Source organism: Lasioglossum baleicum, chromosome 18, assembly GCF_051020765.1.
Source record: "Lasioglossum baleicum chromosome 18, iyLasBale1, whole genome shotgun sequence".
NCBI classification, from domain to species: Eukaryota; Metazoa; Arthropoda; class Insecta; order Hymenoptera; family Halictidae; genus Lasioglossum; species Lasioglossum baleicum.
In genome coordinates this window covers 7,088,386-7,099,637 of record NC_134946.1, presented here as the reverse complement: position 1 = coordinate 7,099,637, position 11,252 = coordinate 7,088,386, and the positions used below count along the sequence as shown (strand labels likewise).

The 11,252-nt window shown below is 35.6% G+C and overlaps 2 protein-coding genes across 5 annotated transcripts; one reads left to right on the top strand and one right to left on the bottom strand.

Moving 5' to 3' along the window:
• Positions 1-3,396: 3,396 nt before the first annotated feature.
• Lsm1 (U6 snRNA-associated Sm-like protein LSm1) lies at positions 3,397-4,965 on the top strand. Of its 2 annotated transcripts, XM_076442773.1 has the most exons (4): positions 3,397-3,514; positions 3,606-3,922; positions 4,143-4,327; positions 4,418-4,965. In XM_076442773.1, exons 2-4 carry the CDS (start codon positions 3,877-3,879, stop codon positions 4,589-4,591), a joined length of 405 nt encoding a protein of 134 aa, XP_076298888.1. In that variant the 5' UTR covers positions 3,397-3,514; positions 3,606-3,876; the 3' UTR covers positions 4,592-4,965. The 2 variants fall into 2 exon arrangements, with proteins under 2 accessions (XP_076298888.1, XP_076298887.1); XM_076442772.1 differs by having other exon boundaries at positions 3,415-3,922.
• On the bottom strand, positions 4,467-11,158 carry LOC143217964 (uncharacterized). Of its 3 annotated transcripts, none has more exons than XM_076442739.1 (3): positions 9,025-11,158; positions 6,912-8,946; positions 4,467-6,755 (listed from the first exon to the last, which is right to left on the bottom strand). In XM_076442739.1, the coding sequence occupies exons 2-3, from the start codon at positions 8,929-8,931 to the stop codon at positions 5,374-5,376; spliced, it is 3,402 nt and encodes a 1,133-aa protein (XP_076298854.1). In that variant the 5' UTR covers positions 8,932-8,946; positions 9,025-11,158; the 3' UTR covers positions 4,467-5,373. The 3 variants fall into 3 exon arrangements, with proteins under 3 accessions (XP_076298854.1, XP_076298853.1, XP_076298852.1); XM_076442738.1 differs by having other exon boundaries at positions 4,467-8,946; positions 9,025-9,109; positions 9,216-11,158; XM_076442737.1 differs by having other exon boundaries at positions 4,467-8,946.
• Between the last annotated feature and the right edge of the window lie 94 nt (positions 11,159-11,252).

Below are 11,252 nucleotides of genomic sequence, written 5' to 3'. Positions count from 1 at the left end.
TCTATAAAAGCTTTATTTTTAACATATAACATTTTTCTATGTACATGCAATTTAAGATCTTAAAAAATAATAGATCATTAAGAAAGAACTCAAGCCATACACCTATGTATATCATTTTATTAGTAAAAATAACGAGATATTATATAGTACATTTCAACGTCACTGTTGTTCTACACACAGTTACTCACAAGATAAAAGCTGTATGACGAAGAAATGTACCGGTTTTTTTTTTAACAAAGCGATATAAAATGCATTGTTTCAGTTATTTTTGTTGACTAATTATTTATTACGACTTCACACTTCACAATGCGTATACAAACATTTGATACGCGAAAAAATGATTTCATTTTTGTTAATCGAACAAATAAGACTTTTCATTCTCGATTATCCCTCGCTCGATTCACTCGTATCGAATTTTTGTTCAAGTATTCATGAATGAAATAATGCATAAACTAACCCGGCAGCAATTTATCGTTATGGATATATCTAGTGTGCAAATAGAACGTTACATTTCATTCTGATGCGAAAGCACTTTTTAAACAAGTTCTAATAAAATATAAAATCACTAAACTTGGTTAAAGTATAAAGATTCCAAGTAGCACCGTACGTCCATAGAACGTACGTTTCACGTCCAGTTTATGGCGGTAGTCTACCCTCGGATTGTAACTATCAAATAACTAGAATCTTACTAGAAAAATGGGTCGAAACATGGGTCTGCGCCCAGACGTTGTTTGACCTTATTTGAGCAAATTTTGGGCTGTGTGAGGGCTCATTCTAAAGAGGAAACTTAGACGCAGTGCGCTCTTCTCATGATTTTAACGAGATTATGTTTATATCTAATAATATGAGTGTCCTAAGTAGGGGAAAAAATCGAGAAAAATCCCGCAGAATCCAATGTATTTTTCTGTCACTAAAAGACTTTTTTTACTGATATGATGAGTTGAGCGCTCTGCGATGAACTTCCGCTATCAAATGAACCTTTGTGCAGCTCAAAATATGCTTGTATAAGGACAAACAACGAGATCTCGCAAATCCAAGTTTCGATACCTTAAATAAACAAAAAATTTAAACTAAATTTTTTCACGTGTCAAGTAAAATGCTACGCCTTTTCCAATAGACGGAGCTTTACTATCAGTAAAGCGTTTAAACCGTTCAATAAAATCGTGCCTTAGTCCTGCATCGTAAATACCCGAAACATCGTGGCTAAACTGTCCCGGCAAGGTCAAGCGGCGGACACCATAAATTTTTAGGACTTAATTGCACGACGTAAGAAAACATGCGTAAACTCGAAACGTGCAGGAGAAAATTTTTACGTCCCCGTGACCTGGGGACACTTCCGAGTAACTGTACAGTTCTGATTTATGGCACAGTCCCCTTGCAGAGACGTGGATCTCTGTTTTCTATCGTGGAGGAAAGGCAAGAGTCACACTGCTGGAAGACTCTTACTTCCTACTTCTGCAAAACACGTGTTTTTTACAATGTTCCTTTATCTCAGTTTTGCTTCGTGGTGGGGATATTTGGGGGTACATACAACTCGACAGAACACCCCCTCGCTTTCATGCTGTCCCGGGGAGAGGGGTAAACTTCCCCCGCCATCCTAAGCTGACTGGACCCCGCACGGAGAGACCCACCCGGTGGATCCCCTGGAACCGTCGGATTGGGCTTCCCGAGCCCCAGGACGGTCCACCCGCAACCCCCTGGCGTCTTCGTGCCCGTTCGTGCCCTAAGAAGCCGCCGCGCGTTCCCGTTAAGAGAGGGTTGTCAGAATCCCAATCCGGCACGCCCCGACCCTTCCCATATCCTTCCTGTACGTCACCGGGCGAGGGACCAGCTTTTTTGGAAAACTGCAGTCCAGTATCGCCAGATCGAGAAAATCGAGGGGAATACAGTGTACCCCCTTTTAACACTGGCACCGTGGTCTACGGTCTTAGTGGGGGACGTTGCAGTGTGCTCATGGTGCTGGAATGGGATAGTGGAAGGGGAAAAGGAGGAGAGGAAAAAACAATCGGTTACGGTTGTTTTTGGCGACACTGAAATTCACTGAATTCAATGCAGTCAATCCAAGTTCAACAGTCAAAGTCGGATCATGTACTCTCCACAGGAAAAATATGCAATGTTTTGGATGTACATGGAATGTGACGGCAATGCTTCTGCCACTGTGAGACGCATCATACAAGAGCGGCCAAACATCCGAGCCCCGAAAGCAGATTACATTCGGCAGTTGGCGAACAATTTGTATTCGACGGGGAAGTTCGACGGTGATGGCGTCGACACCGGAAGACCCAAACCCAGGACTACAAGATCCATGTCCATGCGTCCAATCGCCGACAACGCCGACAGCACCGTGACAACAAAACAGCCGCTACATTAAGCATTTATTGTAGCCCTAATCGGCCCTTTTCAGGGCCACCAATATTTAACGCAATACCAACGCCTTTCCTTTTAATCGGCCCTTTTTAGAGCCACCAATATTTAACGCAATACCAAGTCCATTTCTTTTCACCAACATTTGACGTAACATCAGCCTCTTTCCTCTAGGAAACAATACAGGAATTATCTGTTACGTATACTAATTACTGAAGTGACAGTACTTTACACTACTTTTGCAGCCCTTGGATTTGACTACGATCGCGTACCTGACAGCTACCACCAGCGGTGCAATTACCAGCCTGATCAGAGGAATAATTTATGGACAACGAGCGGGAGGGACACCGTATACATATGTGCCAAATAATTGTGAGTGTAGTGAGTGCGAAATAAAATTCGTCAATTTTGAAGTATTTTAGTGCATCGACTGTCGCCGTGAAATGTTCTCCAGTGAAATATTGTGCAAGATTTCGCGCGCATGCGCGGCAATTTTAGCCTCAGTAAAGTAAAATTCTCGATAAAATGTAGTACTTTGAACACCCCGTAAAATATCGGTACTTTCCCGTTAATATATTATTGTATAACTGCCTAAGGTCTCGGCTACCTCGTCATCATAATATACAGTTAGAAGCATAACTGAAAAATTGCAGTTTTTCCTGATTTACGGTCTTTTTACCACTTTTGTTCGTTTATAACCCGTAAACCAATTAACCAATTTCAATGAAATTTTTAGAGCGTATATACATATAATTCATACGAGTTGACCAAACACATTTTTTAAATTTTCGTTATTGGCCCATCTGAAAATAGTTGTAAAAATCAAGTTTTACTATTGTTTTTCACAATTCCGACCAAATGCATTTTTTCAACATATTTTTTAGACGTCATTTACTAAACTAATTCTTCTAGCCTTACAGAAAAATTGAAATCGTTTGATCCATTCATAAAAAAGTTATTAAAGTGTGTGTGATCAATTATGCTCCTAACTGTAAATAGATACGTTACTGTTTCGGACGCGCATGCACGAAAAATCTTGCACAATATCTTACCGCTGCATAGAATACGTGAAGTACAATACATCTACTCTTCTTATTATCTTTTATTCCATTCATTACGAATTATTATTTATATTCCAGTGGCATATAATGTAATTATGGAATGAACAGAGATATATTGCAATTATAATGCATTGCTTTTATACTGACATATATTAATATATCTGACCAATAAAATTTCAGTAACAGTTCATCAATCTGATCAATCAGTGCAGATCGACTCACAAGGAATGTTATAATAATAAAATTTACAACTTTATTATTTTAATTTTATACATCACTACCTTGACATTAATGAGTTACTAACGCTTAATAAATTAAAGTAGCTTAAGTAATTGTCGGATAAACACGAAATGATTACATATATAAACTCCAACACAGGTTAAGTTGGTATACAAACTTTTACTTCTTTAATTTGGATATTATTTGTACAAAAAAGTAACAAATCTGCAAAATGAACATTTTGCCAGGAACTGCGTCTCTTCTAGAAGAATTAGACAGTATGTATTTATTTTAGAGATATCATTTTTAGGTTATACCGGTTTGTTATTGTGCTTTTATAAAATATTTCTTACAAGTGTGTAGAAATAAAAGATAGATATGAAATTATAAACCTACAGACATGTTACAAAAGTAACACTTTTATCTCTAGCAAAATAAGCGAAGACGTAAACATTAATATTAAACATAATAAATGATACATATGTTATTATGTTTCAGAAAAACTTATGGTATTACTTAGAGATGGTAGAACTTTAATCGGATATCTCAGAAGTGTTGATCAATTTGCCAATATAGTACTTCATCGCACAATTGAAAGAATTCACGTTGGTAAGGAGTATGGAGACATTCCAAGAGGAATTTTTATTGTAAGAGGAGAAAATGTAGTACTTCTGGGAGAAATAGTAATGCTTTTAATTGTATTCTTTTATGTTTAAAAAAATATTATATATCGATATGTTCCAACAAATAATCAATTTAATATTTTATTTTAGGATAGGGAAAAAGAAAAGGATTTACCTTTAACCGAAGTATCTGTAGATGATATTTTAGATGCACAAAGACGAGAACAAGAGCTAAAACAAGATCAAAAACGACTCGTAAATAAAGCTTTAAAGGAGCGAGGTCTATCTTATATTCCAGATATGGGTCACGATGATATGTTCTGACCCATATCTGCATCTTTAACTACAACTACTTCATCATCTACTTCTTCGCATAGTTCTGAAGGCTATGATACATGCTATACATCACTTTCTGTTTGAAAGTATGCAATGACAACTTATGAAGTGAGTACATTGTATTAGTACATCGTTTAATTTCCTTACAAAACGATTATAATAAAACATATAATGATGCATATAGCATTAAAATAACTATTGTTAACATCAGCAATGGGAATTTATACAGTTTTAGTCTTATTATAATCTTGTACCTAGTGTCAAAAATATTACATTATAATTGTATCATACTTTTAATAGTCTTGTAACTTTTCTGCTATATACACATATAATATTTAAATAAAAATCTACTATAACTGCGATACATGGTCTTTTTGTCATTTATATTGTACAGTAAACGTGCTAATTATATTTGTAAATTTATAACAATTATATATTTTTATGTACAGTGTTATATGACAATTGTTATATTTCAGCTATGCCACATGTACCACCAATGGTACACATTAAACTATCCATTCAGGCCGCGTGTACCACTGTGTGTAGTGGTACATGCTGACATATTTATTTAATGCGCTAAAAACATATATCTTATAACAAGTTTAACACACACACACACACACTCTCTCTCTCTCTCTGTAGAATATTATATTACATTATTATTTTAAAGGAGTCGAGATTCATAAGTCTGCAGTCAATTAACTGCATCAAATGACAAACTGATAGTCCTGAAAGAAAGGTGATTCTGGGATATTAGTATGAATTAGGTATTAGTTTTTGTAATGAAAATTTTTTAAATATTGCACTTGCAACCGAATATGTTTTGGTTCGTTCTTGGCCCAAAGAGCTAATTGCTCAAACATTGTCTCTATTTCATCGTCTCTATTTTCATTTTCTTCACCAAAGAATAAATCATTTTTACAAGGAAGCTGAGAACTTTCTCCTTTTTCGATATTTTCTTCATTGTCTTCATCAGTTTCAGGTATGTCTTCTGTTTCCAGGAATCGGTTGGCAAGATCCCGTATTTCATCCTCATCTAGGGGAGTTTCCAACTGGCATAATTCTTTACAAATTTGAATAGTTTTATCGATGTCTATATTTGACTCGAATTCTTTCCTCCTTTGTAGGATTATATCCTCATTATCATCATAAATAGAAATAAATCTCATCTCTGCTAATATTTCTTCTTCTTCACTTCGGAACGGTAAGTGTAGAGTCACCATTTCTCGCTTATATTCGTTAAAATCAGTGGCCATATCGTAGTTTCGATACCGAATTATTCTTGGCTCATCCCTTTCAAAAAATTCTCCATTTTTACCTTTTGTGTATTTAGATACAAATTGCGCTAATGTAATATCTTCCAAGTATTCTGGTCTCTTCTCGTACTTATCAAACCAGTTTTCTTTCCAACAATTATCACAGTCATCCTCTAATTTACTCAACTCTTCCATAGTTTTTCTTACTCGCTGACGTTCAGCTGGCCATACTGTTGGAATATACACGATAATTAATGAAATTTTTGATATGGGCTCTCGTAGTAAATACCAAGCAGCTTCTTGACTTGTGATCTCTGTATGATTTAGTATGTTTGCACTGATGGTTTTCGTTATTTCAGTGATATCAAATTCCGGATGTTCATTCATTGTTTCGATTATTTTCCGTTGCAAGTGACTTATTCCCCTATTTGCTTTATTTACATATTCTACTACATAAGCTGCACATGAATATTCTTCTGTTATGAATTGACAGTTGATATTGGATTTAACAATATTAAGTATGAATGGATTGAAAGGAGTATGCCATTTTTCGAAAGGTTCTCGTTTTACGAAAACTTTCGGTCTATTTATTCCTGCTCTGATAATGTTGCAATATTCTTCATCCGAATTTATACCATTACGATTGTAAAAATCGTCAATGTCTACAAAATCTTCATTTTCCAATCGTACTCTTATTTGTGCATAGCGTTTACGATAATTGATAAATCCTTCCTCTGTGTCTTTCATTGAATTTAAAATCATTGTTTTTCTGGATGGCATGAAAGGAGCTTCGAATCTACATTTTTGTGCTTTATTTGAACTGGTTTCCTTGTAGCAGGCGAATGTATGTTTATGTGTTTGAAGTTCAATATTTCCCGATGCTTCCGATGCTGAAACTGATGTTAAGGCATCTATCAGTTCAACTGCCTTATTATAATCTTTATTAAGAGCATTTTTTGGCGCGTTATGAAGCCAAGCTAAGATGTGCACACGAGGACTGCCCTGATGTTGAAATTCAATGCGCTTGAAATAGTGGAGAACTCTGAACTTACCGAAAGGACTACATTTCTTTGACTGAAGAATATTCATTATGACGTTAACTAATTTATTGAAGTACATAGCGCAAGTAACAGCGTCTTCGTTGACGAGAGTACTTTTCACCATGAAGTGTAATTTTGCTACTGCCTCTTTCGTGATATAATCGTGTTTCTTCAATTTGTACAATAGTTGTAGCAGATCAGGCCACCCGATTTCATTAGCACTTATCGTGAAAAATACAGTTGGTGTACCTAAATACCTGATCATAGCAAATAGATCCTTTTTCCTTTCAGACCAATACCAAGTAGAATTAGGTATTGAACGTAAAAAAGTGAGATTACTTTCGATGCAACTAGATAGTATTTGCTCTTTAGTAATATTCGAATTTTTTCTTACATGTTTAAAAATAACTCTGAGAGATTCCTTTACTCTTAACCCCATGATTTTCATTGCCATGTATAGTAAATGATGAGGCGTTACTCCTCGTCTATCGGACCGTCTCAATTCACTGGTTGCTAACATGGACGGTGGAACTCGAAACGGTGTAACTCCTTCTCGAAACTGACGAAATTCGCCTAAATAAATTGAGGGAAATGATAATTCCTCAGCGTGTTCATCAAATAATGAACTTATGGGTGTGTTATTTTCTCCTGGGGCTAATGTTAAATACTGGTCGTCATTCCACATTAGTGTTTGTTGCTGAGCTAATAAACTCTCTTCAATAGGTATATCCTCGGTAAGTTCGTTGTCATTGTTATTTTTTTCATCACGTCTATAGACGTGATCATTTTCGATATTATTTTTACTCGAAGCATCCAGTCCATCAAAGTATGAATTATTGAAAAACTGTTCATTTATGGTAATACCATATTTTTTATAAAGCGGAGTACTTACCAAGTAATGCAACCATTCTTTAATAGTTCTTTTATTAACCAGTCCATGTAGAAACCTCGATTTATGGATTTTTTTATGTTTGATGTGTACATAGACGCAATGATCATCGTTGATATTCCTAGGTAAAGAATTGACCATCGTGTCGACTGCCACAGGAACATTAATAACTTGTCCATAAATTCCACGTTGGCCGTAAACATGTCGAAGTCTTTTTATTTGCATAAAAGGAATTCGGGGAGAAATCAGTCTTTCGGATATTAAATCCAATGGACAATTTATTAAATTATTTGGAATTTTAGCATATTCAAAACCATTGTATGCAGCCATTTGAGGAATAGATTTTCTCCGGATACTGGCTCGACAAGACGTACAAACTGCAATGGAATGTTTGCCAATGTTTGGGAGAAATGTCATTACGAACTTCATATTTTCATCATTTAAATTCTTCAAATCGTTCTTAAACCATAATCTATCACAAATTTTGCAAGCATGTCCGAAACTATTCTGTGTAAACTGTTTATGAAATTGTCTATGGGCACTGCTGTGTCTTATATAAGAACTATAAGTCGTCAATGGGCTGTAGGGTTGCGAATTGGGAGTAGGCGATGCATGTTCTTGATCTTCTAATTCTTCGTCTGCTGATGATAAATAGTTTTGCTGATTTGCTTGTGTTACAAGATGTTTTTCTTGCGAAGGTCCCTCATAGTTTTTCTCAGAATCATTTACATTTCCTGAATAATCGTTTACAACAAGAGGGATGTTCATATTTGTGGATGTTCCGGGGATCTGTGAATTATGCATCATGGTTCTCTGATTCTTAATTACGAGCGGTGTATTACAGTTCGAAGGGCTGGAGATCTGCGAATCATGAATCTCATGTTCAAAAGTTTTTATAGTACAAAGTCGTTTCTTATCACGATATCGTTCAGAGCGTACTCTTGCTAATTCTCTCTGTCGTTCTAATTTATTTTGTTGAATTTGTTCATAACTTTGTTTATTAGTTTCGTTCTGTAAGAGTAACTTCTGCTGCTGAGCTTCTTCACGCTTTCTTTTACGATGTTTTTTCAAACGCGCATTAGCTAATTCCCTTTTTTCCCTTTTTCGTTTCAATTCGTCGTCGAGTTGGCTATTTTGATCCATCTTCGATTTTACAATCTATAAAGGGCAACATTCAAATATTTATACATGCACATCGTCGCTACTATTAAATTACTATTAAATAAATAAACAAACCCGAATGAGCGTTTCACTTCAGAGCGTGACGGATTAGATTCATTCACTTTTCTCTTCAAAAAACATTCGGCGACATATTCTCTTTCTGTTGGAAATTATTTGTAAGTCAGTGACAGATGAAGATTCTTTTCGAAAGAGAAAGAATTTACAATTGTTATTTTTGGTCACAATGTGAAGACAGCGACGCACACCTGTCTCTGTTTCTCGCTCGCTCGGCTAAACTCGGCTCCCCCGAGTTTACCCGAATAACGTTTCATCTCGGAGCGTGACCGTGACGGATCAGGCTCATTCGCTGCCATTTGCTGCCATTCGCTCGCTGCCCAGATTCTACTGGATTCTACACGGTGCGCCTAAAGAAGTTTTCACTTCAGAAATCGTTCAGAATAATATTATTATTTAAATAAAATCTATATATATATAGTTTTTCTATTTTATATTACATCGTAAAACTATTTTAAATGTTCGCTTGTAAGCTATACTCAGTAGACTGCGGATGTTTATGTAATTTGCAATTTTCGTAGACGAATTTTAAGAAACTCGAATCAAATAAAATCCTAATTTCCGTGGTAGTAGCCTCTTTAGATCTGAATTATTGAATTTATTAAAATCGTACTAAATTCTGTCATATTTTATATCCCAGCATTTCTTGAAAATTTTCAAAATCCATAATTGCATAAAAAAAGATCCGTAGTCTACACAAGGACAGGTTGGAAGAAGAAAATTTAGTATGAGAATAACATTTAGTATAATAGTAGTAACTTCCCCAAATATAATAGGTCATATTTATCATATTTCCAAGCCGATTTCCTTTTCTTTTTTGTATAATGTGGTACTGTACGAAATCTCAATGGTTGTACATAAAATTTGATTGCAATTTCAAATGATGTTATAGTGGATATGCGTATATCGACAACTGCATGCGTTCGAAAAATCAAACTACAGGAGTACATTTGCATGTGTAGGAGAATTATTTATACACATTTTCAAACGCATACTGATGAGCAAATAGTAGCAAATAGGCATCCAACATAACCACAATCTACGCTCTCGCTCTCTCTCTCTCTCTCTCTTGCATCACAGACGATGTATGAGAGTAGACCAATCACTCAATGTATTTTTTTGCTTCGCATTCGGGGGGCTCTAGAGCCCCCTTACCACTCCGTGTCGCACCCTACGTATCGATCAAAATGATCAAAACTAATATCGTGGAACTTATATCCATTTTTTCGTTTGGCAACTCGTTTCCGAGAAAATCGAGTTTGAAAATGCAGCGAATACACGTGCTATTGCATAGGAATCGTATGACGCGTCTGACCATAATCAACCAATTCTACTTTCTACATATACTAAAGCACGTACCCGGCGAAAATTCGAAGTCGATTTTTTCGAAAACAAAGTCTCACATGAAAAAATTTTGTTCTATATTTTCGACTTATTTTTTCATGTAGAATCACTCCCTTTTTGCTTGTACCACCAGTTACCGAACACTCTGTATATATGTATAGCGAACATCAAGAAGTCAAATTCACACACATGAGGACTAACCAATTTAAGTTTAGTTTCAAGGTTTAACCAATTTCAATGGAATTTTCAGAACGTATATTATTTATATGAGTTTACAAAACACATCTTTTAAATTTTCGTTATATTGGCCCAGCTAAAAAAGTTGTAGAAATCAATTTTTACTATTGTTTTTCTCCGACCAAATGCTTTTTTTCAACATATTTATTAGAAGTCATGATAAGACATTGAAGTCATTTGGTCCATTCATAAAAAAGTTATTCTGTGTGTGTGTGATTTGAAGTGTGTGATCAATTATAATTATATGTGCGTAACTGTGTATTCGCCTGTGGCATATATTCCAAATTTATTCATTGATTTATACATTGATTCAATAGTTCATTATATTTATTAGTTCGTATGGCTTAATGGTTAAATTAATAAAGTAAATCTATAACAAGCCGCGATTGCGTTTCTAAGATTTATATTTTTGAATTAAGGGTGGAATCGAGTACGCCGGCGTACCAGCCACCGGAAACGGAAACATTGATCTAACCTGAACACGTGTTGTGTCACTCGCGCTACGTTCAAATAGCGCGGCAATCGCAGCCAGTGACGTAGCACAAGAAAAATTCTAATTATCTGATATTGGAACGTCGGACAGTAGCTTTCGCGGTGATTCTGATAACCTCATTATTGTGAGAAAGAAAATTCTGTCACAAACACAC

Excerpts from the sequence above, each read along its gene's own strand:
- LOC143217964 (XM_076442737.1), bottom strand. The coding sequence starts at position 8,931 with ATGGATCAAAATAGCCAACTCGACGACGAATTGAAACGAAAAAGGGAA.
- Lsm1 (XM_076442773.1), top strand. The coding sequence starts at position 3,877 with ATGAACATTTTGCCAGGAACTGCGTCTCTTCTAGAAGAATTAGACA. Across the intron at positions 3,923-4,142 it reads TCTTCTAGAAGAATTAGACA|AAAAACTTATGGTATTACTT; the intron begins GTATGTATTTAT and ends ATTATGTTTCAG. Across the intron at positions 4,328-4,417 it reads TAGTACTTCTGGGAGAAATA|GATAGGGAAAAAGAAAAGGA; the intron begins GTAATGCTTTTA and ends ATTTTATTTTAG.